Below are 27,704 nucleotides of genomic sequence, written 5' to 3'. Positions count from 1 at the left end.
GAGAGGCCTAGGGGACCTCCCGGGGTGAGTGGGGATAGATCCCGGGGGTGCCAGTTCCGCAGGGAACCTCGAGACTAAATTGCTGCCCCTGGTTAAGGAGGGGCGGGATGTGGATGCCCACCTCACTGCCTTTGAGCAGGCTGGAGATTTGAACCAGGGGGACCCTGCGGAAAAGCCCCGGTGTCTAGCTCCCTTGCTGGGTCCCAAGGCCATAGACTCCGTCAGCCAGATGGGTGGGGAGGTGGACAGGCTCCCACTCCTGACCCCGACGTATATGTCTGTGTGGATTTTCCTGGGGCAGGCCCCTCAGACCTCCAGTGGGAGCGGAAGGTGATGGTCAATGGGGAGACATTCCTGGGGTGGCGAGATCCTGGGACAGAGAGAACTGTTGTCTGGCCCCGTGTGGTGCAGCCTCAGAGGCTGAGGGGCTGTGTGAGCTGGGTGAGGGTCCCAGGGACGAAGCCCCTCGCCCTGCCTATGGCCCAGATCCCTGTGCTGACCCAGGAGGGGTGGGGCTGGCTGGTTGTTGGGGTTCTCCAGGATATCAGCTGTGAGACCCTGTTGTGGGGTGACTGTGTCTCTTTGGGACAGGATCCAGGCCCTGCTCCTGTAACAGCCAAGGGTTTGAATTTGAACCCAGGGGAACCAATCGGCGGAGAGGGAAATGGTCAGTGAGAATGCAGATGACCTGGCTGGCAGGGGGAAGGAGCTGCTCAGCTCAGGCTACCTGCCTGCCTGTAACCAGACCCCTGGGGCTGGGTGAGACAGAGAGATGCTCCCCAACCCCCTGCACACCGGAGAGGGGGCTCCTGCTGGCTCTGATGCTGTGAGGAGAGCAGAGAGCTCGCTGCCTACCCCCACGGGGACAGCAAGGGCAGCGCTGAGTACGGGGGGAGCTGAGACCCCAGCTGAGGGGGGGACCCACAGGCAGGGCAGGACGGCTGCCAACCAGGTTTGCTGGTCCAGAGGTGCTGCTGGGAACTGATCCCACGGCAGGGAAGGGGGCTCTGGACATAGTGGGGCCCCTCAGCAAGGCGGCCGGGTCAGGGAAGAAATGCATCCTGGTGGTGATGGATTTTGCCAACCGCTACCTAGGGCTGGGGGATCTGCCCTCCGCCGAGGCAGACACGCTGCTGACCATCTTCAGCAGAGAGGGGGTCCCCAGCAAGGTCCTTACAGACCAGGGGTCAAATTTCATGTCAGTCCGACTCCGAGGCTTGTGGGAGAAATGTGGGGTCTGGCCTTGGACCTCTGCATATCATCCTCAGTCCAACGGGCTGGTGAAGAGGGTCAGAAATTGGCCTGTTGTCCAGACCAAGAAACAGGTCCAGACCTTTATCTGGATGGCGGGGTATGACTGGGACTATCCCCCACTTTAGCTCATAGCTACTCCCATCACTGAGCTATGTAAGAAGGAGAAGCCAGGCAAGCTGGTCTGGACTGAGCAGTGCCAGAGGGCTCTCTGCGGTGAAGGAGGCTCTAATCAGGGCCTGGTAAATCTGGTAAACCTGGACAGTGCCAAGCCCTTTTCAGTGTCACCGACGCCTCAGACGCAGGGCTGGGCACGGTGCTGATGCCGGTTGATGCGAAGGGGGGGGAGACACCCCATTGGGTGCCCAAGCAAGAAGCTGCTGCCCGGGAGCAGAACTACGTGGCCATAAAGAAGAAATGCCTGGCCATGGGGCAGGCCCTTAAAAAGCTGCAGCCGAATCTATTGGGGCGGCACTTTGCAGTGTATCCTGACCCCTCTGCCCCGACGTGGCTGCATCCAATGAAAGGGGATGATGCCGAGCAGTGGGAGACAGAGACACCTGATCAGAGGGCGGCTAAGGTCAAGATGGGGGCTCTTAATCAACACAGCCCAAATCACAGCCCTCCATAGAATCATAGAATCATAGAATATCAGGGTTGGAAGGGACCTCAGGAGGTCATCTAGTCCAACCCCCTGCTCAAAAGCAGGACCCATCCCCAATTAAATCATCCCAGCCAGGGCTTTGTCAAGCCTGACCTTAAAAACTTCTAAGGAAGGAGATTCCACCACCTCCCTAGGCAACACATTCCAGTGTTTCACCACCCTCCTAGTGAAAAAGTTTTTCCTAATATCCAACCTAAACCTCCCCCACTGCAACTTGAGACCATTACTCCTTGTCCTGTCCTCTTCCACCACTGAGAACAGTCTAGAACCATCCTCTCTGGAACCACCTCTCAGGTAGTTGAAAGCAGCTATCAAATCCCCCCTCATTCTTCTCTTCTGCAGACTAAACAATCCCAGTTCCCTCAGCCTCTCCTCATAAGTCATGTGTTCCAGACCCCTAATCATTTTTGTTGCCCTTCGCTGGACTCTTTCCAATTTATCCACATCCTTCTTGTAGTGTGGGGCCCAAAACTGGACACAGTACTCCAGATGAGGCCTCACCAATGTCGAATAGAGGGGGACGATCACGTCCCTCGATCTGCTCGCTCTGCCCCTACTTATACATCCCAAAATGCCATTGGCCTTCTTGGCAACAAGGGCACACTGCTGACTCATATCCAGCTTCTCGTCCACTGTCACCCCTAGGTCCTTTTCCGCAGAACTGCTGCCTAGCCATTCGGTCCCTAGTCTGTAGCTGTGCATTGGGATCTTCCGTCCTAAGTGCAGGACCCTGCACTTATCCTTATTGAACCTCATCAGATTTCTTTTGGCCCAATCCTCCAATTTGTCTAGGTCCCTCTGTATCCTATCCCTGCCCTCCAGCATGTCTACCACTCCTCCCAGTTTAGTATCATCCGCAAATTTGCTGAGAGTGCAATCCACACCATCCTCCAGATCATTTATGGAGATATTGAACAAAATCGGACCCAGGACCGACCCCTGGGGCACTCCACTTGACACCGGCTGCCAACTAGACATGGAGCCATTGATCACTACCCGTTGAGCCCGACAATCTAGCCAACTTTCTACCCACCTGATAGTGCATTCATCCAGCCCATACTTCCTTAACTTGCTGACAAGAATACTGTGGGAGACCGTGTCAAAAGCTTTGCTAAAGTCAAGAAACAACACATCCACTGCTTTCCCTTCATCCACAGAACCAGTAATCTCATCATAGAAGGCAATTAGATTAGTCAGGCATGACCTTCCCTTGGTGAATCCATGCTGACTGTTCCTGATCACTTTCCTCTCATGTAAGTGCTTCAGGATTGATTCCTTGAAGACCTGCTCCATGATTTTTCCGGGGATTGAAGTGAGGCTGACTGGCCTGTAGTTCCCAGGATCCTCCTTCTTCCCTTTTTAAAGATTGGCACTACATTAGCTTTTTTCCAGTCATCCGGGACTTCCCCCGTTCGCCACGAGTTTTCAAAGATAAAGGCCAATGGCTCTGCAATCACAGCCGCCAATTCCTTCAGCACTCTCGGATGCAACTCGTCCAGCCCCATGGACTTGTGCACATCCAGCTTTTCTAAATAGTCCCTAACCACCTCTGTCTCCACAGAGGGCTGGCCATCTATTCCCCATGTTGTGATGCCCAGCGCAGCAGTCTGGGAGCTGACCTTGTTAGTGAAGACAGAGGCAAAAAAAGCATTGAGTACATTAGCTTTTTCCACATCCTCTGTCACTAGGTTGCCTCCCTCATTCATTAAGGGGCCCACACTTTCCTTGGCTTTCTTCTTGTTGCCAACATACCTGAAGAAACCTTTCTTGTTACTCTTGACATCTCTCGCTAGCTGCAGCTCCAGGTGCGATTTGGCCCTCCTGATATCATTCCTACATGCCCGAGCAATATTTTTATACTCTTCCCTGGTCATATGTCCAACCTTCCACTTCTTGTAAGCTTCTTTTTTATGCTTAAGATCCGCTAGGATTTCACCTTTAAGCCAAGCTGGTCGCCTGCCATATTTACTATTCTTTCGACACATCTGGATGGTTTGTCCCTGTAACCTCAACAGGGATTCCTTGAAATACAGCCAGCTCTCCTGGACTTCTTTCCCCTTCATGTTAGTCCCCCAGGGGATCCTACCCATCCGTTCCCTGAGGGAGTCGAAGTCTGCTTTCCTGAAGTCCAGGGTCCGTATCCTGCTGCTTACCTTTCTTCCCTGTGTCAGGATCCTGAACTCAACCAACTCATGGTCACTGCCTCCCAGATTCCCATCCACTTTTGCTTCCCCTACTAATTCTTCCCGGTTTGTGAGCAGCAGGTCAAGAAAAGCACCCCCCCTAGTTGGCTCCAGACTGGAGCGCTAGGAGAAGACCTGATCCCAGTTTGAACCCCAGGGGTTTTGGGGTGGAAAAAGGGCGCGGGCCGCATAAACCTTCCCACATGCCGCCAGCAAGTGCCATCAAGCACACCCAACCCAAGGAAGGGCGTAAAACTGGAAGGGCCTGGTGTAACTCCCACCAAGGAATGGGAGAGATGCTGGGGCATCCATGGGAACGTTGGTGGCTTCGAACTTCCCCAGGTCACCAGCTAAAGTGACCCCGCTAAGTTTGGTCTCGAAGGGGGGACAGATGGACGAAGTGGGACTGTTCTGAATGTTTCGTCTGAATACTGTAAGGGTGCCCCAGTTTCCCGAAGGCATTTCTTAAGTCTCTAGGTGGTGGGATAAGGGGGTGTAATTGTTGCAGAGCAAAGGGCCAGCGTACATAAATGGCCGACACTCTGTCTCCTCGCAACTGATGGCCTGGCCCTTCCCCCCTGCAAGGTGAGAGCTAAAGGGTTGGAGAACAAAGGAATCTGGTGAGGTCCTGGCCCGGGAAAGGGACAAAGCCCAGAGGAGGAGGGGCTGGAAGGGGAGTCAGTTTGGGCTGGCTGGGGATGAGGAGTGAAGTGCAGACATGCTTGTCTGGCTCACTGCCTCCCAAAATGGACCCAGCTGAGGGGTTGTGATGCAGTAGGGAGCGGGGTGGTGTGATGCAGCAGGGAGGGGGAGTGGTGACCTGGGAAAGTGGCAGGGGAGTTTCACTGAGGATGAAAGAAAAGGAGTACTTGTGGCACCTTAGAGACTAACCAATTTATTTGAGCATGAGCTTTCGTGAGCTACAGCTCACTTCGAAGTGAGCTGTAGCTCACGAAAGCTCATGCTCAAATAAATTGGTTAGTCTCTAAGGTGCCACAAGTACTCCTTTTCTTTTTGCGAATACAGACTAACACTGATGTTACTCTGTTACTCTGAAACCTGTCACTGAGGATGGGATACCTGAGAGCCTGTAACCTGAGCCGGAGGGGGGGGCAGGATGGGGAAGGTAGCACCTCTGCCCAGGAAACTGGACAAAGGCTGCAGGAGAGAACCTGCTGGAGGGGTTTTGGTTTCAGTTTTGGGCTGGATGTGGAAAGCAGGGGAACCCCAGGGCTGGGGTCTAAGCTCCCTGCCCCCCAGAAGGAGTTGACTGAGGGGTCCTGGTTGTACCCACAAGCTCTGTTTTAGACTGTGTTCCTATTGTCCAATAAACCTGTTTTACTGGCTGGCTGAGAGTCACAGTGGATCCCAGGAAGAGGGGTGCAGGGCCCTGACTCGCCCACACTCTGTGCCAACTGGTGGCAGAGGTGGGATCTACTGCACCCCGTGAACGGCGCTTCCTGCAGTAAGTGACTGGGGAACAGTAAAATGAAGGGGGATTGACGGGGACCAGGCGTGCTGAAGATTCAGAGAGAGACGGTTTCAGGGGGCGGTTAACCCCTGGGAGTGTGTGATCAGAGAGAAGGACTTTTGCAGTAACAGGGTCCCCCGGGGGATTGCAGCGAGCGGTCCCAGGGGCGGAGGAGTCTGCAGCTCGACCCTGGCAAAGAGTTGGTGACCTCAAGAAGGACTGGCACACGAGGGGCTTTCCCTGGAAACCGTGGAAAGCTGCCCGGCCTGCGAGTGGCCAGCAGGGAGATGTACGCTAAACGCCTTAAGAGCGACCTGGTGGAGCTGTGCAGGCAGAGGGGGCTGCACATCGGGAAGTTCACCAAGGAACAGCTGATTGCCCAGTTGGAAGAGAGGGATCGCTTGGATGACCTGATCCCTGTCCCTGAGGGAAGCCGCCCAGCGGACGCAGCGTGGGCCCTGGGGCCTGACCGGGCTGGGAGGGGTCATACTGCTGCCGAGGACATCCCGAGACCCTTCCTACCTAGGCATGGGGGAGGGGTTGAGTCTACCGGATTCTTGCCATTTGAACTGTTATATGGCAGAAGGGTGAGGGGCCCCCTGGACCTGATGAGAGACGAGTGGGAGGGGAAGGCCACTCCCGATGGAGAGTCAGTGGTGGAGTATGTCCTGATCTTCTGAGAGAGACTTGCTGAACTCATGGGCCTGGCCAGGGAGAATCTGGCCAGAGCCCAGAAGAAGCAGAAGGTCTGGTATGACCGCACGGCGCGGGCCCGTGCCTACGCCACCGGGGATCCGGTGATGGTTCTCATCCCCGTGAGAAAGAACAAACTACAGGCCGCCTGGGAGGGCCCTTTCAAGGTCGTCAAGTAGCTCAATGAGGTAAACTATGTGGTGGAGCTGTCGAACCGGGCACACCACCGCCGGGTGTACCATGTGAATATGATGAAGCCATATTATGCCAGGGGGAATGCGGTGTTGGCCGTGTGTGGACAGTGGGAAGAGCAGGGAGATGACCCTTTAGTAGATCTATTCCCTGGGACCAGAGCTGGTTCCCCCCTGGAAACAATTCCCCTCTCGGATCAGCTAACCCCTGCCCAGCAAGCTGAGGTCAGGGAGGTGCTGCATCCGTACCGACAGCTGTTTTCCAACCAGCCTGGACTCACTAATCTGACTGTCCACCGGGTGCAGACAGGGTCGCACCCACCGATAAGATGCTCCCCCTTCCGAGTCACAGGGAAAATTGCTCAGGACCTGGAAAGAGAGGTCAGGGACATGCTGGCTTTGGGGGTGATCCAACCATCTGCCAGCCCTTGGGCCTTGCTGGTGGTGCTGGTCCCCAAAAAGGGCAGGTTGATCCGGTTCTGTGTGAACTATCGGAATCTTTCAATGCCATCACTGTATCGGATGCCTACCCCATGCCCAGGCCTGATGAGCTCCTACACAAATTGGGAGGAGCTCGCTACCTTACCACCATGGATCTTACAAAGGGCTACTGGCAAGTGCCGCTGGATGCAGATGCCAGGCTGAAATCTGCCTTTATCACCCCTCTGGGGCTCTATGAGTTCCTGACCCTGCCTTTCGGCCTCAAGGGAGCGCCGGCCACCTTCCAGTACGTGGTGGACCAGCTACTGAGGGGGATGGAGAGATTTGCTGTGGCATATATTGATGACATCTGTGTCTTTAGCCAGACCTGGGAGGACCATGTGTCCCAGGTTAGGCAAGTGCTAGACTGACTCCAAGGGGCTGGGCTGACTGTAAAAGCGGAGAAGTGCAAGGTGGGGATGGCTGAAGTATCTTACCTGGGCCATCGGGCGGGGAGCGGCCGCCTAAAGCCGGAACCAGCTAAGGTGGAGGTGATCAGAGACTGGCCCACTCCCCACATCAGAAAGCAGGTTTCGACTTTATTGGGTTGGCAGGATACTATTGAAGGTTTGTGCCCCACTTTAGTGCCATAGCCGGCCTCATCAATGAGCTATGCAAGAAGGGGAAGCCAGACAAGGTGGTCTGGACCGAGCAGTGCCAGGTGGCTTTCCGGGTGCTGAAGGAGGCTCTGGTCAGTGGCCCAGTTCTGGCAAACCCAGACTTTGACAAGCCCTTTATGGTGTTCACCGACGCCTCAGACACAGGACTGGGCAGGAGGATGAAAAGGGGGAGAGACACCCCATCATGTACCTGAGCAAGAAGTTGCTACCCCGGGAGCAACACTACGCGGCCATCGAGAAGGAGTGCCTGGCCATGGTGTGGGCCCTCAAGAAACTAGAGCCCTATCTCTTCGGGCGACACTTCACCGTGTACACCGACCACTCTCCCCTGACCTGGCTGCACCAGATGAAAGGAGCCAACGCCAAATTCCTGAGGTGGAGTCTGCTCCTGCAGGATTACGACATGGACGTGGTCCACGTGAAGGGAAGTGCCAACCTGATAGCGGATGTGCTGTCCCGGAGAGGGGGCCCCGAACTTTCCCAGGTCACTGGTCAGAGTGACCCTGCTCAGTTCAGTCTCGAAGGGGGGAGAGATGGGACGCAGCAGGGAGGGGGGAGTGTTGATCTGGGAATGTGGCAGGGGAGTTTCAATGGGAGACCTGAGAGCCTGTAACCTGAGCCGGGAGGGGGTGGGGGAGGTAACACCTCTGCCCGGGAATGTGAACAGAGGCTGCAGAAGGGAGCCTGCTGGGGGGGTTTAGTTTCAGTTTGTTGCTGGGTGGAGGAACACAGGGAACCCCAGGGCTGGGGTCTAAGCTCCCTGCTCCCCCAGAAGGACTTGACTGAGGGGTCCTGGTTGAACCCACAAGCTCTGTTTTAGACCGTGTTCCTATTGTCCAATAAACCTTCCATTTTACTGGCTGGCTGAGAGTCACCATGATTCCCAGGAAGAGGGGTGCAGGGCCTGGACTCCCCCACACTCTGTGACAGGGGCCCTGTTCTCTGTACCTACAAGCTCTGTGTTAGACCATGTTCCTGTCGTCTAATAAACCTCTGTTTTACTGGCTGGCTGAGAGTCACATCTGACTGCGGAGTTGGGTGCAGGACCCTCTGGCTTCCCCAAGACCCCACCTGGGCGGACTCGCTGTGGGAAGCGCACGGAGGGGCAGAGGAGGCTGAATGCTCTGAGGTCAGACCCAGGAAGGTGGAAGCTGTGTGAGCTGTGTGTCCTGAAGACAGGCTGCTCCCAGAGAGGAGACCTCACCAGGGTCCTGCCTATAGGGAGCCGTTCCAGAGCATTGCCCGGGGACCCTGTGACACAAGGGGAACAGAGGGGAAGCCCGGAACAGGAAGGGGAGGATGGATTTGCTGTGGGTACATCAGTACCATCAGACAACGCCCCAGCAGCACTGCTCTCAGGCTGGCTGTGCCTGGAGTTATGAGTCCAGGTTACTCCACTCTCCTGGGCTCCGTAAGGTGGAAGATCCCACGTATCTGGACGAGGCATTGCAGGCCTGAGGGTGCTCAAGTGCGGTGAGGTGATGAGGGGCCGATTCGCCCAGGGCGAACCTCTCTGTAACAGCAACAGGCGTTACTCACAGGGACATTACCCTCCTTGGTGCCTCTGCTCTGCTGTGAAGCGTGGGTGCTGATGTCCAGCACACGTGCCCCATCGGGTACCATGGCTGACCATGCAGATCACTGTTGTCTCCTTGTTTCCTTGTGCTCTCCCCTTGCGCCACCCGTTGTCTCCTGTCTCATACGGAGGCGGTCAGCTCTTTGGGGCAGGGCCTGGCCTGTTCTGTGTTTGAACAGCACTGGACACCCTGGGGCTCCCGGGCGCTATGGTAACAGAAATAGCAGTGAGGCTGGGTCTCTGACTGCCTCCAGAGCGAGGAAAAGCCTCCAGGCCAGAGTCCTTCTGAGCCGAAGGGAGGAGAAGAGCCAGGACGCAATCCACCACGCCAGGCAAACCGGTAAAGACGACCTGTCGGTAGCTGACAGGACTCACCCCTCCGGGCCGGCCAAGGGGAGGGAGGCAGTTTAGCGGATGCTGGCCAGTAGCTAGAGCACGGGCTGCTCCCAACAGCCAAGGGGAAGCAGAGGGGCCAATTTCTCTCTCTTTAGAGCTCAGCCGTCAGTACGGTTCCAAGTGCTTCTTGAGCAGACAGCTGTGTCCCGCGGGCTGAGCTGGGCAGAGGGCAATTGGCTCCGATCCCCTTGGAGACACTTTGAGGTTCTGCTGTTGATCTCCCAAGCCCTTAGCACCGAGGCCATGGGCCTCGCAGGGCCAGCTTGGACTCTCTCCTGCCAAGGCAGATGGGACAGCGGGTTCTCCTTCGCAAGGGGAAGTCTGATTAGGGCTAGGGGTGCAGCCCCCTTGCTCAGCGGGGCTCTCTGTGGCTGTCTTCAGCCCTCCCGAAGCCAACTCTCCCAAGCCCATCTAACAGGCCTGAGTCAGCCATGGGGAGGGGTTTGATGCTGGCAACTTGTAACTGGTCAGTTCCTGTGTCCCATGTGTGGGCAGCACACGGGGACCTTGGCAGGCGGGCAGCCAAACAATGGATTTCCTGGCTGCGGTGGAAGAGGAAACACCATTTAGCATGTTGCCTGGTATTATCTGATATCTGTATGGTCAGAGCACCTCGGAGCCCCTATCATGGGCCACAGCCCCGCGGCGCTAGGCGCTGTACAAACAGAACACAAGCTGCTCCCTGCCACAAGAACTGACAACCTGCCTGCCTGCCACTCCTGGGGATTGTCTCAGGTCACCTTAGGCTCCCCCAGATGCCACAGGGTGATGTCCATGTACCTACACCAGTCCCTCTGGTGGAAACGGGCCCCCCGCCATCCTCCCCAGCATGGGGATGTGGAGAGCCCTCCAGGAGCTGCTGTGCTCCAGTCCAACCCCAGGTGCTGTTGTGCCTGGAGGGGGACGTGAACGGGCACCACTTGGCTAGTTCAGAGAGAGCCCTTGCTTCAGCTTCACCAGTAGAACCAGAGTCTGCTCCAAGCTAGAGAAACCGGAGCACCATCCACGCAGCTCTCTAGCAAGGCTATTGAGTGACAACAGCACCCAGCCAATAGAAACCAAAGCTAGAAGCATTACGTCGTCCAAGGTAACTGTCATTGGCTGCTGTGGGGTACGAGGGCTGGACAGTGTTACCCTATTGCAGGCGTAAAGCCGTCGGGATCTGCATGATGCAGCTGAATGGTGCTGAGGCGTCGCTCTTCCCCACGGCCCAAGTCCTGGTGTAAGGACCTCACCGTTGCCTGGTGTTGACGCTTGCTCCAGACATCAGACAAAGACATGCAATCTGTGCGCCTCAGCGCCGCAATCAGCTACCCCAGCTGGGCATGTAGGTCTCCGGCCTGTGCATGACCTCGCTGGGACTGTGCGTAGATCAGATACTCAATTGCACACCTAGGTCATCTGGGAGCATGCCTCCGCTGGCATGCTCCCCACACATGGATCACCACTTGGCTGCTGCCCCTCCCCATGGGGCCATGGGGAAGGATTTATGGGGTTCATCCCTGCTTTGTCCTCCCCTTCCCTCTGCTCTGACGGAGTCCCGGTACGGTGCAGGTTATGTGAAAGCGCCCTCTCCTCACCCTCTCCTGCGGTGCTTCTGGGTGTCAACCCTGGCTTTGTTATTCCATAAACGCTCCCTCACTCCCCGAGCAGTGTGTGCGAGAGCAAACAGCCCACTGATTTACAGCTGCTCCACACCTTGCCTCATTGTTGACTCTGGACTTTAAATTACTTGGCAGTATGCACAGGGACAGTGCTGCCAAACTCCGTGTGACCTCAGAGCCTCGAGAGCTCGCCCAGAGCCTAGACGTGTGCCCAAAGCCTGTGCCATGTTCCTGTGACACGGACACGTCTGCCTGCAGCAGATGCTGCTTCCGTGTCCAATGTTGCCTGGAGCAAGTCAGTCTCTGGCTGTGCCTCAGTTTCCCCACCTGAGACATGGGGTTAAGAAGACATGGACATTCACCTGCCACGCTCCATAACATGGGGTGACAACACCCTCCCTTCCCTCTTGAGAGCACTGAAAAGCTGAATTCATTCAGGTCTGTGAAAGGACGCTGCTTCTGGGTGGCCACAGGGATGGGCGCAGCGGCTGCTACTCCCAGCCCAGTGCTCACAGGCTTTTGGTTCAGACAAACTGCCCCACTTCCCCTGAGCTGGGACAGCGGGAGCTGCGCTGAGCTCTTGGCGGGTGAGTCCATCACCGTGCTCTCCGAGGGCCTGCGATCATGTCAGCTCTCTTGCGCCCCGTCACGCCTTTAGCTCGTACAGGTTTTGCAGTCTCAGCCGCAGAGCGGATTCCTCCTGTCCCCTCCCAAACAGGAGGCGGGAGTGTTGCTAGCACAGTGGCAGCTGCTTTCCACCCCGGAGGCTGCACAGTGGAGCTGTGGGGGAGTGATTTCCGCAAGCCGTCGGGGGTCAGTGCACCCCTGCCACAACCCAACCAGGGAAGCGTCAGTGCAGGGGGGCGTTTCTAAGGGGGTTGCTAAGGGATCAGGTCTAGGCCCCACGCCATTCAACAGTGTCCTCAGTTACCTCCCTTCATGGAGAGAAACTCCCAGGTATTGCAGGGGAAAGGCAGGACAGGAGCCAGTGGCTGGAAGCTAGACCCGGACTCGTTCCAGTCAGGCGGAAGGCACAAACTGTTAACAGTGCAGGATCAGCCACTGGACCAAACTCCCCCGGGAAATGTGAAGTCTCCTTCTCTTGATGCTTCCAATGCAGGCTGGAGCCTTTCTGGGAGGTGCTTTAGTCAAACACAGGTGATTGGGCTCAGTACCGGAGGGCCAGGAGAAATTCTGTGGCCTGTGAGCTACAGGAGGCCAGACTGGATGATCTAAGGGTCTCTTTTTGTCTTAAGTTCTGTGACTCTATGAAACCACAGTCCTTGGGTTTCTGTGTCCAACCTGCTGCAGTTTGGGGGGACCCAGGCTGCTTCCACTGCCCCAGCTCTCAGACACTGAGCCATCTGTCCCGATGGGCCACGAGGGCACAGCTATTCGGAGCCACGCTCGGCGACGCACGGAGCATGTTCAGCCTGTGATTCTCCCGCTCACCAGGATGCAGCAGCCCCTGAGATGTGTCACCCACAGAAACACCCCTGGGGGAGCTGCAAACCCCAGCTGCTCCCAGGAAACCTGCATGAGAAGCAAGTTCTTGAATCGCCCTGGCCTCCACCTGTCTGGGGCCGGCGGTGGCCACAGGGGGCTGCCCAGGAGCTGCAGCAACTTGCTGTCAGCCTGCCCACTGTGTACAGAAGATGCTGGGTCCCTTCCGAGCTCTCACTTCCTGGTTCGCAGGCGGGCCAGAGCAGATACCTGATACCCGCGGATTGTGCAATGGAATGAAGAGGGAGCGCGACTCTCCCCTTCCCTATAAATCACCTGGGAACCAGTCCCCTCCCTCCCTGGCTGCAGCCCCACCTGTGGGAAAGCTTAAAGCCCAGCCTGGGTAGGTCTGGACAGTCGGAGCTGGCTCCCCACAGCACCATGGTGAAGTCCAGCAGCATGGTCCTCCTCGTGGGGCTCTTGGCTCTCTGGGCCGAGCTGTCGTCTGCATCTGGCCACAACGTTACAAGTGAGTAGGAACGCCACGCCCCAGCCCATGTCCCCGCCGAGGGCACCGGTCCTATGTACGCAGCGCTTTGGCTGGAGGGCCCCCGGGGGGGGAGGGGGTCTGGTGCATCAAGAGCCAGGATGGAGCCAGGACCTGGCCCCACACGCTCTAGCTTGCGGGTGCTCCAGAGCTCTCACCATGAACAATGTCCGTGGGCCCTGGTCCTCGGGGACTCTGGGCCCACAGCCTGGCCCTCTCCCTGGGACCAGCGTGACCCTGGCCTTTCCTGTTTCAGAGAAAGAGGGCGTGTGCCCAGACACAGTGGTGGAGGCGGCTAACTGCACGGAGGAATGCCAGACCGACAGCGACTGCGAGGAGAACCTCAAGTGCTGCCAGACAGGCTGCGGCTGGTCCTGTCAGATCCCCAACGGTAACGCGCCCCCTTAGCGCTCCTGCGGGTCGCCCGGCCCACTGTGTCCCCGCCACTGCCCTGCCCAGGGGGCAACTGGCTGGGAGCACTTTGACCTGGGCTCCACCTGACACTGCCAGGTGTGTTGAGTGGCCGGGTCGTGCGGAAGTAGCAGTTGACACAGGCCGGGGGGTGTGAAGGGAGCTGGGGGACGTCTCTCCAACACGCAGGGATTGCTGTGTGCAGCTCAGCTCCACCGTGCTGGGCTTCTGGTCAGCACCTGTGCTAAGTGGCGGTGCCTGCAGGCCCCAGGTGGGGGGAGGGCCCCCACCAGGCCGGGCACTGTAGTTCCTGAGCTGGGGCCCCGGGTGGGGGCTGCGCCGGGCGCTGCCCAGTTCCTGAGCTGGGGCCCCGGGTGGGGGCTGCGCCGGGCGCTGCACAGTTCCTGAGCTGGGGCCCCGGGTGGGGGCTGCGCCGGGCGCTGCACAGTTCCTGAGCTGGGGCCCCGGGTGGGGGCTGCGCCGGGCGCTGCACAGTTCCTGAGCTGAGGGCCCGGGTGGGGGCTGCGCCGGGCGCTGCCCAGTTCCTGAGCTGGGGCCCCGGGTGGGGGCTGCGCCGGGCGCTGCACAGTTCCTGAGCTGGGGCCCCGGGTGGGGGCTGCGCCGGGCGCTGCACAGTTCCTGAGCTGAGGGCCCGGGTGGGGGCTGCGCCGGGCGCTGCCCAGTTCCTGAGCTGGGGCCCCGGGTGGGGGCTGCGCCGGGCGCTGCACAGTTCCTGAGCTGGGGCCCCGGGTGGGGGCTGCGCCGGGCGCTGCACAGTTCCTGAGCTGAGGGCCCGGGTGGGGGCTGCGCCGGGCGCTGCCCAGTTCCTGAGCTGGGGCCCCGGGTGGGGGCTGCGCCGGGCGCTGCACAGTTCCTGAGCTGGGGCCCCGGGTGGGGGCTGCGCCGGGCGCTGCACAGTTCCTGAGCTGGGGCCCCGGGTGGGGGCTGCGCCGGGCGCTGCACAGTTCCTGAGCTGAGGGCCTGGGTGGGGGCTGCGCCGGGCGCTGCACAGTTCCTGAGCTGAGGGCCTGGGTGGGGGCTGCGCTGGGCGCTGCCCAGTTCCTGAGCTGGGGCTCCGGGTTGGAGCTGCACCAGGTAGCAAATGTAACACCTGGCAATTACAGGCCTGTAAGCCTAACTTCAGTACCAGGCAAATTGGTTGAAACTATAGTAAAGAACAGAATTATCAGACACACAAATGAACAAGATTTCGTGAGGAAGAGTCAACACGGATTTTGTAAGAGGAAACCATGCCTCACCAATCTGTTACAATTATTTGAGGGGGTCAACAAACAAGTGGAAAAGGATGATCCAGTGGATATAATGTATTTGGACTTTCAGAAAGCCTTTGACAAATGTCCCTCACCAAAGGCTCTTAAGCAAAGTAAGCTGTCATGGGATAAGTAACTCGTTAAAGATAGGTTTCAGAGTAGCAGCCGTGTTAGTCTGTATTCGCAAAAAGAAAAGGAGGACTTGTGGCACCTTAGAGACTAACCAATTTATTTGAGCATGAGCTTTCGTGAGCTACAGCTCACTTAAACAAAGGGTAGGAATCAATGGTCAGTTTTCACAGTGGAGAGAGATAAATAGTGGGGTCCCCCGGGGATCTGTACTGGGACCGGTGCTGTTCATCATGTTCATAAATGATCTGGAAAAAGGGGTAAACAGTGAGGTGGCAAAATTTGTAGATGATACAAAATTACTGAGGAGAGTGAAGTCGAAAGCAGACTGCGAAGAGTTACCAAGGGATCTTACAAAAAGTGGCAGATGAAATTTAATGTTGATAAATCCAAAGTAAGGCGCATTGGAAAACATCATCCCAACTCTACATAAAAACGATGGGGTCTAAATTAGCTGTTACCACCCGATGTGCAGCGGCAGTCAAAAAAGCGAACAGTGTTAGGAACCATTAGGAAAGGGATAGATAATAAGAAAGTAAATATCATGATGCCACTATATAAGTCCGTGGTACGCCCACACCTTGAATACTGCGTGCAGTTCTGGTTGCCTCCATCTTACCAAAGAGATATTAAAACTGGAAAAGGTTCAGAAAACAGCAAAAAAATGATTGGGGGTATAGAACAGCTTCAATTCAGCTTCCGCCTGACTGGAACAGCTTCGATTTATGAGAGATTAAAAAGACTGGCACTGTCCAGCTTGGAGAAGAGACGACTGTGGGGGGATGTGACAGAGATCTATAAAATCATGGCTGGAGTGGAGGAAGTGAAGTGTTATTTACCTTTACATATAACACAAGAACCAAGATCACCCAATGAAATGAATAGGCAGCAGGTTTAAAACAAACAAAAGGAAGTATGTCTTCACCCAACGCACAGTCAGAGGAACTCGTTGCCAGGGGATGTTATGGAGGCCAACAGCATAACTGGGTTCAACAAAGAATTAGATACGTTCCTGGACGTTAGGTCCATCAATATTAGTCAAGATGGTTGTGACGGGGCTGCCCGTGGGAGCCTGCTGAGGTCACTCAATCAGGGTGAACTGCAAACAGAATGGGGCAGACAAACCCCAAACGCTGGTGGATATTCCAGTTCTTAGATTTACCAAACCAGCACAAAACAGCTTCTATAGCCCCTCCCTGGGTACTCAGACGTCCAAACAACGCAGTTCTCTTAAAGTGCCCAGCCTCTGGCTCCATCCAGACACACCTGTCAAACATAGGATGATAAATTCTGAAAATCTTATTTCATCATAGAAAAGAAAAGGTTCTCCTGACCCCAAAGGACCAAGCCCCAGACGCAGGTCAAATAATAACTCAGATCTTACCCCAAATACACGCTTATAGTCAATTCTTATTAACTAAACTAAAATTTATTAAAAAAGAAAAGAGAGAGCGTGCTGGTTAAAAGATCAATATACAGACAGACTTGAGTTCAATTCTTGAGGTTCAGATACAGAGCAGAGCTGAGCTTGTCGTGGACAAAATTCCTTTTAGAAATAGCCCATAGGTTATAGTCCAATGTCCCTGTTCAGGGTGACTCCAGTCAGTGACTGGGGATCTCAATCCTTAGGGCTCAGGGTTTCCCCTTCTTGAAACCCAAAGCAGATCTGAGATGAAGAGGGATCATGTCCCAAGGTTTTTATACATTTCCTGCAGCCTTTTGGCCTGAGAAAACAATCGGCTTAACTTTCCTTCTTCCAAACATCCTGGCAATTAGCACAGGGTAATTTATCCATTCAACAGTTCAGATACCGGCTATCACAACCTTCCCAGTGACATATAGACAACAGTACTATTTCACTCCAGTGTCTTCCTAAATATTAATAGTCCTTTACTGATCTTTGAATCAAAGCTATAGCCATCGACAAGACTTGTTTGCTGACATCACAAGACCTGAGCAAACATCTCCCCTTCTACCTCTAACAATGCAGACTTGCATTTCAAAGCTCTCTCCATTTCCATCTCTTCCTAACCAGTCTTTAAAGTTTGGCCATAGGTCAGGTCAGTCTGTGAGTTAATTAACTCTTTCTGGCCCTGTCACCTTTCAGTGAGATATATTACACTCATAACGTCACAATGGTCAAGGACGCAACCCCATGCTCTGGATGTTGGCTAGATTGTCGGGCTCAACGGGTAGTGATCAATGGCTCCATGTCTAGTTGGCAGCCGGTGTCAAGTGGAGTGCCCCAGGGGTCGGTCCTGGGGCCGGTTTTGTTCAATATCTTCATAAATGATCTGGAGGATGGTGTGGATTGCACTCTCAGCAAATTTGCGGATGATACTAAACTGGGAGGAGTGGTAGATATGCTGGAGGGCAGGGATAGGATACAGAGGGACCTAGACAAATTGGAGGATTGGGCCAAAAGAAATCTGATGAGGTTCAATAAGGATAAGTGCAGGGTCCTGCACTTAGGACGGAAGAACCCAATGCACAGCTACAGACTAGGGACCGAATGGCTAGGCAGCAGTTCTGTGGAAAAGGACCCAGGGGTGACAGTGGACGAGAAGCTGGATATGAGTCAGCAGTGTGCCCTTGTTGCCAAGAAGGCCAATGGCATTTTGGGATGTGTAAGTAGGGGCATAGCGAGCAGATCGAGGGACGTGATCGTCCCCCTCTATTCGACATTGGTGAGGCCTCATCTGGAGTACTGTGTCCAGTTTTGGGCCCCACACTACAAGAAGGATGTGGATAAATTGGAGAGAGTCCAGCGAAGGGCAACAAAAATGATTAGGGGACTGGAACACATGACTTATGAGGAGAGGCTGAGGGAACTGGGATTGTTTAGTCTGCAGAAGAGAAGAATGAGGGGGGATTTGATAGCTGCTTTCAACTACCTGAGGGGTGGTTCCAGAGAGGATGGTTCTAGACTATTCTCAGTGGTAGAAGAGGACAGGACAAGGAGTAATGGTCTCAAGTTGCAGTGGGGGAGGTTTAGGTTGGATATTAGGAAAAACTTTTTCACTAGGAGGGTGGTGAAACACTGGAATGCGTTACCCAGGGAGGTGGTGGAATCTCCTTCCTTAGAAGTTTTTAAGGTCAGGCTTGACAAAGCCCTGGCTGGGATGATTTAATTGGGGATTGGTCCTGCTTTGAGCAGGGGGTTGGACTAGATGACCTCCTGAGGTCCCTTCCAACCCTGATATTCTATGATTCTATTCTATGATTCTATGTCCCTAAACCCCTGACTCCCAGAACCTGGGAGTAGATGACAGGGGGTGGATCACTCGATAATTGCCCTGTTCTGTTCACTGCCTCTGAAGTATCTGGCACTGGCCATTGTCAGAAGCCAGGATAATGGGCTAGATGGACATTGGTCTGACCCACTGTGGCCGTTCTGATGTTCTTATTAGGTGGGGCCCTGGGTGGGGCTCAGACTCAGGCAGACAGGCATGTCTGAAGGCAGTTTGTATTCTCCTGTGCAGAGATGCATGGCCCCATGCTCCCGATCCCCCTCCTGGCCCCCGGGGATTTGCAGTTATTCTGAGCAGAAGTTGCCCAGACTTCGCTCAGTTTTGAGCCCGGTTTGGCTGGGAAGCAGACTGCAGCCTGAGCTCTGGCTAGCTCTTCTGTCACCTACAAGCCTGTGCAGCAGGGGGACAGGAGGGGCCCAGTGAGGTGCGTGGAGTTACAGTGCTGTTAAACTAGTCTGAGACCCCCAGTCAGGCCCTACAGATCCCAACATGCAATGTGCCAGGCTGACTGTTCAGATCCAGTGGGCACAGGGCAGCTGCACTTTGCCCCACTTGCTCTGGAAGCTGTGGCAGGCAGGCAGCCCCACGCCCCACGCCCCACACCCCGCGGGGAGGCAGGAAGCCCTTGTGCTCTGCCTGTCAGTCACCATAGCAGGCGAAAGAGACTCAAGAGCTGCTTATATCTGCTCCTCCAACCCCCAGCCCCTTCAGAGTACCCCAGCAAACCGTGCAGCCTCCTCCCAGCCAAAGGGAGGCCGGGGGGGACGTGTTTGGGCTCCGGAAAACCAGGAGTCCCTTCTCCCCCAGCCCATGTGCATTGCTCGCTGCACCTCTGTGAGACTCGGTCCCATCTCCAGGCTGGGGACACACAATGCTGGTGGGCCGAAAATAAACTACGGCCCAAGAACAGCTACTGAGGCAGCTGCTGGAGCGGGTGAGAGAAGAGAGGTGGCAAGGCCAGGAGAGCAATGCCTGAAGGCGAGGAATTGCCATGAGCAGAGAGGGATCAGGATTGTCCCTTCTGACATTAAAGTCTATGAGTCTGTAAGAAAGGGAACACTCAAGCTACTTGCAGTGCTAGATCAACCTTCTGCCTGGGGATAATCCCCAGAGAGGCGGGGAGTCCTGCCGAGGGGCCAGCAGGGACATGGAGTGGGCTCTCAGCAGGCGGGGACAGGAGTCCCTTTCCTGGGCCGGGGGGGGAGACCCAGCACATATAGCCCCCGCCAGCCACAGACTCTGCATCTGAACGTCCTTTTCCTCAGGTCACGGCTCCGGGCAGAGTCCCTCTGGGCCGCGTCCACTGGCTTCCCAGATGCCTTCGAGGAGCAGTGGGCGCTGTCCGGGGGTCTCTGCTCGGTCTCCCCCTCTGGCTCCCTGATTTTGACCCTGTGACCCTCACTCCTGTCCCTGTTTTTCCATTGGTTGTGCCCCGAATGCAGTTGAGACCCGGGTCCAGTAGCTCCGCCCCTTAGGCTGGGGGAGGGGCCGTTAGAGGTGGGCGGGTGCAAGAGCCTCAACAGGTGCCATGATGCACCCTGGGGCCCGGCTGGGGCATGTGACCGCCAGACACAGGTGTCCCACTCACCCCGCCGGAGAACTCTCCGTCTGTGCAACAGCCCTGCCCGGCCAGACCCCCAGCCGCCTCGCAGGCTCCCGCGGTGCCGGGTCCTGCCCAGCCTTGACTGCCTCTTCCAGCCCCTCCAGCCTTGTCCTGGCCCAGCTCTGGCCGGACCCGCTCCACCCACCGCCTGACCCCCAAGCCCTCGCACTCACTCCAAGCAGCCTTTGACCTTCGGCCTGCATCCGGACGCCAGCGTCAGTCCTGATTTGGCTTATCTGCAGACTGACCGACTCTGACCCATAGCCTGCCCCTGGACCCCAGTTTCAGTACTGCCCTCAGCCCCATTCCAACTCCACACCTGGCTCCAACCACCAGGCCTGACCGCCTGGAACCCAGAGCTGACAGGCTTTAACAGGTTCCCATACCGGACCCTGTCACGGCGTCCCCGGGCGATGCTCTGGAACGGCTCCCTACGAAGCCAGTCAGGACTCTGGGGGAGTCTCCTTTCTGGGAGCAGCCTGTCTTCAGGACACACAGCTCACACAGCTTCCCCCTTCCTGGGTCTGACCTCGGAGCATTCAGCCTCCTTTGCCCCTCCGTGCGCTTCCCCCCAGTGAGTCCGCTCAGGTGGGGCTCCTAGGGAAGCCAGAGGGTCCTGCCCCCCAACTTCGCAGTCAGATGTGACTCTCAGCCAGCCAGTAAAACAGAGGTTTATTAGACGACAGGAACATGGTCTAACACAGAGCTTGTAGGTGCAGAGAACCGGACCCTTCAGCTGGGTCCATTTTGGGGGGCAGTGAGCCAGACAACCACGTCTGCACTTCACTCCATGTCCCCAGCCAGCCCCAAACTGACTCCCCCTCCAGCCCCTCCTCCTCTGGGCTTTGTCCCTTTCCGGGCCAGGAGGGCACCTGATTCCTTTGTTCTCCAACCCTTTATCTCTCACCTTGAAGGGGGGAAGGGCCCAGGCCATTAGTTGCCAGGAAACAGGATGTCGGCCATTCTCTGTGTCCAGACCCCTGCACACACCTGCCCTCTAGGGCTCTGCAACGATCATACACCCTTACCCCACCCCCTAGATACTTAAGAACTGCATAGGGGAAACTGAGGCACCTCCACAATATTCGGAGGAAACATTAAGAACAGTTCTACTTCGTCACACCTTCTAACCAACAGAAGTGGGACTGGTCTGCAGAAAAGGACCTGGGGATTACAGTGGACGAGAAGCTGGATATGAGTCAGCAGTGTGCCCTTGTTGCCAAGAAGGCCAACAACATATTGGGCTGTATTACTAGGAGCATTGCCAGCAGATCGAGGGAAGTGATTATTCCCCTCTATTCGGCACTGGTGAGGCCACACCTGGAGTACTGCATCCAGTTTTGGTCCCCCCACTGCAGAAGGGATGTGGACAAATTGGAGAGAGTCCAGTGGAGGGCAACGAAAATGATTAGGGCGCTGGGGCACATGACTTATGAGGAGAGGCTGAGGGAACTGGGGTTATTTAGTCTGCGGAAGAGAAGAATGAGGGGGGATTTGACAGCAGCCTTCAGTTACCTGAAGGGGGGTTCCAAAGAGGATAGAGCTAGAGTGTTCTCAGTGGTGGCAGATGACAGAACAAGGAGCAATGATCTCAAGTTGCAGTGGGGGAGGTTTAGGTTGGATATTAGGAAACACTATTTCACTAGGAGAGTGGTGAAACACTGGAATGTGTTACCTAGGGAGGTGGTGGAATCTCCTTCCTTAGATATTTTTTGTTAAGGTCAAGCTTGACAAAGCCCTGGCTGGGATGATTTAGTTGGGGGTTGGTCCTGCTTTGAGCAGGGGGTTGGACTAGATGACCTCCTGAGGTCCCTTCCAACCCTGATATTCTATGATTCCATGATCAGTCTATTGTCTGGAGAAGCCCTAGATTGGACATTATCCCTCCCAGCCTGCCCAGGTCCCTCGCTAATATTCGACCACCCTGACAGCCCACAGCCGAGGTGGCCCCGCAGTTCCTCACACTGGGTCCCCAACCTGTCTCTGCCTACAAAGCACCCAGCGGCTGATACAGCCTGGAACCAGGTGTCCTGGAGCTACTGTTTCTGTCAGGGACTGAACGATGCCAGAAAGGATGAGCTGGCTCGGGTCCAGTCCCCTTCTGCACACAGCCATGCCCGCACATGCCCAGGTCCCAGCCGGGCCTCCCAGTGGGGGGCAGCTCAGTTTAGGAGCCAGCTCTGGCACGGCCTTCCGGGAATTTGCTGGGAGCGCCACTGATGCCTGCAGCCCCTCAGTGACAGTGAGGGGGTCGGGGCCAGCCTCCAGAGCCATAGCGGGTAATAGCCCCCTGAGGTGCTCGGTGCGCGTCTGGAGTCGGTGGGGGAGCACTGGGGTCACAGCAAATTCTACCCTTGGCTGCCCTGCAGGCTCTGACGCTCAGGGCCTGTTTGTACCAGTTCTGGGGGGAGTTGTGGGGACGGGGCCCCTCCAGCTCATCAGCCGGGGAAATCCTGAGCAGAAATGGCTTTGCTGCAGGGGCACAGAGACAGGCCAGCCCTCCAGGGGGCATTGTGCATCCCCTTGGTCCCCAGGCCATTGCCGGGGAGCCTCCGGAGCAGTTGCCCCCCTGCTGATGGGGCCAGTGGAGCTGCTCTGAGCGCGGGCTGTGCCAGGTGCAGTCCATGTGGGTGCGTATCTGGGGGCTGCTGCTCAGCGTGGAGCCCCACTGTGCTGGGTGTGCCCTGTCCCCCCAGAGCAGGGGGCTGCCGCACCCCATTTCCCTGCAGGAAGTGGCTCTCTTGTGGAGAGGTATTATTGTCCAGCCTGGGGCAGGGTCTCAGTGGGGGATTCAGCCTCATTTATCTGCACCCCCGTTCCCAGCCAGTCTGCTCCCCTGCACCCAGCTCCTGGCCTGCTCCTCCCTCATCCCCTGCAGGCCTCTGCCTCTGCTCTGGGCCTCACAGGGACTGGAGCAGCCCAGCCCCTTGCAGCCCTCCAGGTGCTGTCTGGCCCTCTCCACGAGGCATTCCCCTTGGTCCGGCTACAGCTCTCAGGGTGTGAAAGCAGCAGCTAGACCTAGCCCTGGTGTAGACAGCGCTAGGTCGACGGGAGAGTGCTCGGTCTCTCGGAGAGCTGAAGAGCTACAGCAACCGGCGTGCCCCTGCTGGCCGTGTGGATAGGCATCGTCACTCCGGCGGTACAGCTGCATCGCTGCAGGGTTTTGAGCGTAGACAGGCCCTGAGATCTCCATACCCGGCCCTACGCACAAGATGTGCGCACAGAGCTGGCTACGCGCACAGGCGCTGGGCTGCCCACAGCCAACGCAGGGGCACAGAGGGAGGCCGATTGGAAAGTGAGGCCCTTCGTCTCCTTCACACAGAGCCCCGGAGCCAGGCTGTGCCCCTTGGGTGCAGACACTTTCCTTTCAGAGCAGCGAGCGCTGCTCCCAATCCTGACCCCCCTGGTGGGTGTGTCTGCTGAGCCCATGGGCCGGGGACCCGCACGCGAAACTCATACTGTCTCCCACCCTTTCAGTGAAACCTGGCTCGTGCCCAGTGGTGCCAGGTGGAATCCCCTTACTGGGTCTGTGCAGGAACCAATGCAAAGTGGACTCGCAGTGCCCAGGGATCATGAAGTGCTGCATGAACGGCTGTCGCAAACAGGCGTGTGTCCGCCCAAATGTTTAAAGGTGAGCGTGGGGTAAACAGCTCAGCATCCCGGCGTGTGCCCCTGGGGTGCGGGGCAGACAGCCCAGCATCCTGGTGTTTGCCCCTGGGGCGTGGGGTAAACAGCCCAGCATCCCCGCGTGTGCCCCTGGGGCATGGGGCAGACAGCCCAGCAGCCCCGTGTGTGCCCCTGGGGCGTGGGGCAGACAGCCCAGCATCCCGGCGTGTGCCCCTGGGGCGCGGGGCAGACAGCCCAGCATCCCGGCGTGTGCCCCTGGGGCGTGGGGCAGACAGCCCAGCATCCCCGCGTGTGCCCCTGGGGCGCGGGGTAAACAGCTCAGCATCCCGGCGTGTGCCCCTGGGGCGCGGGACAGACAGCCCACCATCCCCGCGTGTGCCCCTGGGGTGCGGGGCAGACAGCCCAGCATCCCCGCGTGTGCCCCTGGGGCATGGGGCAGACAGCCCAGCATCCCCGCGTGTGCCCCTGGGGCGTGGGGCAGACAGCCCAGCATCCCAGCGTGTGCCCCTGGGGTGCGGGACAGACAGCCCAGCATCCCCGCGTGTGCTCCGGGGGCATGGGGCAGACAGCGCAGCATCCCGGCGTGTGCCCCTGGGGCGCGGGGCAGACAGCCCAGCATCCCTGCGTGTGCCCCTGGGGCACGGGACAGACAGCCCAGCATCCCGGTGTGTGCCCCTGGGGCGCGGGGCAGACAGCCCAGCATCCCGGCGTGTGCCCCTGGGGCGCGGGGCAGACAGCCCAGCATCCCGGCGTGTGCTCCGGGGGCGCGGGGCAGACAGCCCAGCATCGCCGTGTGTGCCCCTGGGGCGCGGGGCAGACAGCCCACCAGCCCCGTGTGTGCCCCTGGGCCGCGGGGCAGACAGCCCAGCATCCCCGCGTGTGCTCCGGGGGCATGGGGCAGACAGCCCAGCATCCCTGTGTGTGCCCCTGGGGCATGGGGCAGACAGCCCAGCATCCCGGCGTGTGCCCCTGAGGCGCGGGACAGATAGCCCAGCATCCCGGCGTGTGCCCCTGGGGCGCGGGGCAGACAGCCCAGCATCCCGGTGTGTGCCCCTGAGGCACGGGGCAGACAGCCCAGCATCCCGGCGTGTGCCCCTGGGGCGCGGGGCAGACAGCCCAGCATCTCGGCGTGTGTCCCTGGGGCGTGGGGCAGACAGCCCAGCATCCCGGCGTGTGCTCCGGGGGCGCGGGGCAGACAGCCCAGCATCCCGGCGTGTGCCCCTGGGGCGCGGGGCAGACAGCCCAGCATCCCCGCATGTGGCCCTGGGGCGCAGGATTAGATAGCAGAGCATCCCCTACTCCTGGGGGAATTCTGCGCCACTGCAGATTTTTCTTTGGTTCCCTGCAGAAAAATGACTTTCTGTCAGGGAAGCTCAGGAAAGCTGCAGGAGCAGCCATGCACCACTCCCGAACAGCACAGGTACATCATGTCAGGCACCCAGAGCAGCCAGGGAGAGATAAATCGCCACGGGGTGGGGGACACCCCAGCCAGTGGCTCCTACCCTGAGCTGGGATCAGCTGCTCGTCCCAGCTGGACTGGAGGCAGGAGAGGACAGGACTTCCTCTTCCCCTGCAAGAGTGTCTGGGGCTGTGTCAGACCCAACCCCAGAAACCTCCCCCAGCTGCAGGAAGCTCAGCATTCTCCCCTGCTTCCTGCCCCCATTGCTCCTCAGATGTGGAGGGAGGGGGTTACTGTATGGGGACTGCTCCCCCATCCACCCAACCGCTGTGCATCCGGACCTTCCATACCCAGACACCTCTGCCAAGCCTCACCTGGTACATCCAGAACTCCCCTAGCCCTCCCCATACGTGAACCCCACCCCACTGAACCTCAATCCCTGCATCTGGAGCCTCCCTGCCTCCAGACCCCCACCCCTGCAGCCAGACCACCCCCACTGAGCTCCCTGCACTCAAATCCCCACCCTGATACCCCACCCCCTGTACCACCTTCACCTCCCACATCCAGAGCCCCACGCCACTGACCCCCAGCTAGCTGCACCCAGACCCTCACCGAGCTCCACTCCCCCAGCACCCAGACCCCCTGCTGAGCCCCAACCACCTTCACCTGGAAGCCCCTGCAGAGTCCGATTGCCCGTGCACCCGGAAACCCCACAACGAGCCTGTGTGCATCCAGATCCCCCCACACCAAGACCCCCCACTGAGCTGCCTGCCCCCAGATTGTCCCACACAGAACCCTCTCACCCCACACTTGGATCCCCCCACACTGATACTCTCCCTGGTTGAGCCTACCTGCCCCACACCTGGTGCACCTGGCGCAGAAGGGCAAGGCTCCAGGGTGTTTCTGGGGACGGTCCAGGCCTTGTGCTGTATCAGGGTCAGGGACAGCCTCACTGCTGAGTCATGTCCTGGGGGTGGGGGTGGGGTGATCTCCCACCTTCTTTCAGCCAGTGGCTTGTGCTCCTCACTGCCATGCTGGAGCCTCTGCATTTATTGATTGACAAATAAAACTTGCAGAATTTTTTATTTTTTTGGCACAGAATTTTTAATTTTTTGGTGCAGAATGCCCTCAGGAGTAATCCCCATGGGTGCTCCTGGGGCCTGGGATAGATAGCCAGCATCCCTGTGTGTGCTCCAGGGACATGGGGTAGATAGTCCAGCATCCCTGTGTGTGCTCCGGGGGCACGGGGTAGATAGTCCAGCATCCCTGTGTGTGCTCCGGGGGCACGGGGTGGACAGCACAGCAGTCCTGTGTGCTCCTGGACGGAGTGGCAGCATGGAGTGGGGTGGCAGGCAGTGTTCCCTCTAATGTTTCCCACCCATGTGCAGAATGAATTTTGTTATGTGACACATCACCTCCAGGTTGGTGCACAGAACAAAATTCATGTGGCGTGGGTGGGGCTGAGGGGTTCGAAGTGTGGGCGGGGACTCAGGGCTGGGGCAGAGGGTTGGGGTGGGGGGGTGCGTGCTCTGGCTGGGGGTGTGGGCTCTGGGGTGGGGCTGGGGATGAGGGGTTTGGGGTGCAGGAGGGTACTCCGGGGCTACGGCGGGGAAAGAGGACTCCCCGCCCCCCAGCTCTCTCTCCCCACAGCAGCACCTGGGCTGGGGGGAGAGGTCCCTTTCTCCGCCGTGGCAGCTCCAGGGCTGGGGCCGCAGGATAGGCGCCCCTCCCCCAGCAGGTCCGGGCCAGGGCTGGGGCTGGGTTTGGCCTGGGGGAGGGGCGCCCTGGCTGGTCTGGGCACCCCGGCCGTGGCGGGCTGGGGGAGGGGTGTTCGGGCCACGGCAGGTTGGTGGCCGGGCTAGGTTGGGGCTGGGGGAGGGGTGCCCCTCCCCAGTTGTGGAAGTTCCCTGGCATGGGTTCCCTGAGCTGCTGCACGGTGGGACGCTTACAGGGAAGGTAGGTGACAGGGCACCCCGCACCCTATCTCCCGTGCAAGGGTCTCATGGCCAGTGCTCCCAGGCACTGTGGGACCTCCTTTCCCACTGCACAGCTATATGAGAAGCCCAGATGCCACGAGGATGGGCAGACAGCCAGACCTGGAGGGAGATCTGCTACTTCTCCCCCTCAGGTAGTCAGTGTCATTTGCCCTGTGGGGCCAGCCTGTCCCTGGGGCGTTCTAGAGCCAGGAGAGGAGAGGATCTCCCCAATCCCGACCTAGCCCAGAGTGTCACTGTGAGCAGGGCTGATACCGCGAGCCAGCCTCACCCTCCCAAGATCTCCGCCGGCCCCAGGCTTCCAGCAGGGCTCTCCATACAGATTCCCTACGCTGCGTAGGGCTCGTCAGGGGTCCCAGGACACAGCCTGCAGGCCAGCAGGGGCTGGCAGTACCCAAGAGGCGATTCACTGTCGGCACCATCACTGCACCCAGTGCTGGGGTGGGCAGGAGTCCTGCTCACAGCCCGCTCCCTGCCTCCTCATTGCTTGACCTTCCCTTTGCAGATGCCTCCTAGATCTGCCCATCACCAGGCAAAGGGGGAGCGGCTCTCTGACACGCCTGTCGCTCTGCACATGACTCCCAGTGCCCCAGCATGGAGCTGCCCTGCTCTCCAGCTCCCTGCCCAGGGCTCTCGTGGACCAGCACATCCAGACTCCAGTCTCTCCCTGACCCCAATAAAACAGCCTCGTCCTGCAGCTCTGGTGGTCGTGTCTGCATCTTCTCCAGCTCTTTGGGCCAGGTAGCTGGCCAGCTCTGATCCTGCGCCCACGTTTCCCCCGTACACCTGCCTCACCCGTAGGCTCCAGTCCTGCACCCCTGCCTCACCACAGACATTGCACGTGTCCAAACCTGTGCTCACCAGCAATCTGCACCGTGCAAATGGCTGTTTGTCTTGCAA

The 27,704-nt window shown here is 58.0% G+C and overlaps 1 protein-coding gene across 2 annotated transcripts in view; it reads left to right on the top strand.

Moving 5' to 3' along the window:
* Positions 1–27,501, top strand: part of LOC311529533 (WAP four-disulfide core domain protein 2-like) — a 31,759-nt gene extending 4,258 nt beyond the window's left edge. The window contains exons 1-4 of one of the 2 annotated variants that reach the window (XM_084645511.1): positions 12,840–13,101; positions 13,376–13,510; positions 23,262–23,415; positions 27,310–27,501. In XM_084645511.1, coding sequence (XP_084501637.1) covers positions 13,014–13,101; positions 13,376–13,510; positions 23,262–23,413 — 375 coding nt within the window. In that variant the 5' untranslated portion in view covers positions 12,840–13,013 and the 3' untranslated portion in view covers positions 23,414–23,415; positions 27,310–27,501. Of the gene's footprint in view, positions 1–12,839; positions 13,102–13,375; positions 13,511–23,261; positions 23,416–27,309 lie in introns of those variants that run through there. The other variant, XM_084645510.1, reaches the window with a different exon arrangement.
* Positions 27,502–27,704: the final 203 nt, after the last annotated feature.

Source organism: Lepidochelys olivacea (assembly GCF_965140295.1).
Source record: "Lepidochelys olivacea isolate rLepOli2 genome assembly, chromosome: 13".
In the NCBI taxonomy this organism is placed as follows: Eukaryota; Metazoa; Chordata; order Testudines; family Cheloniidae; genus Lepidochelys; species Lepidochelys olivacea.
This window is presented reverse-complemented; position numbering and strand designations above follow the sequence as displayed.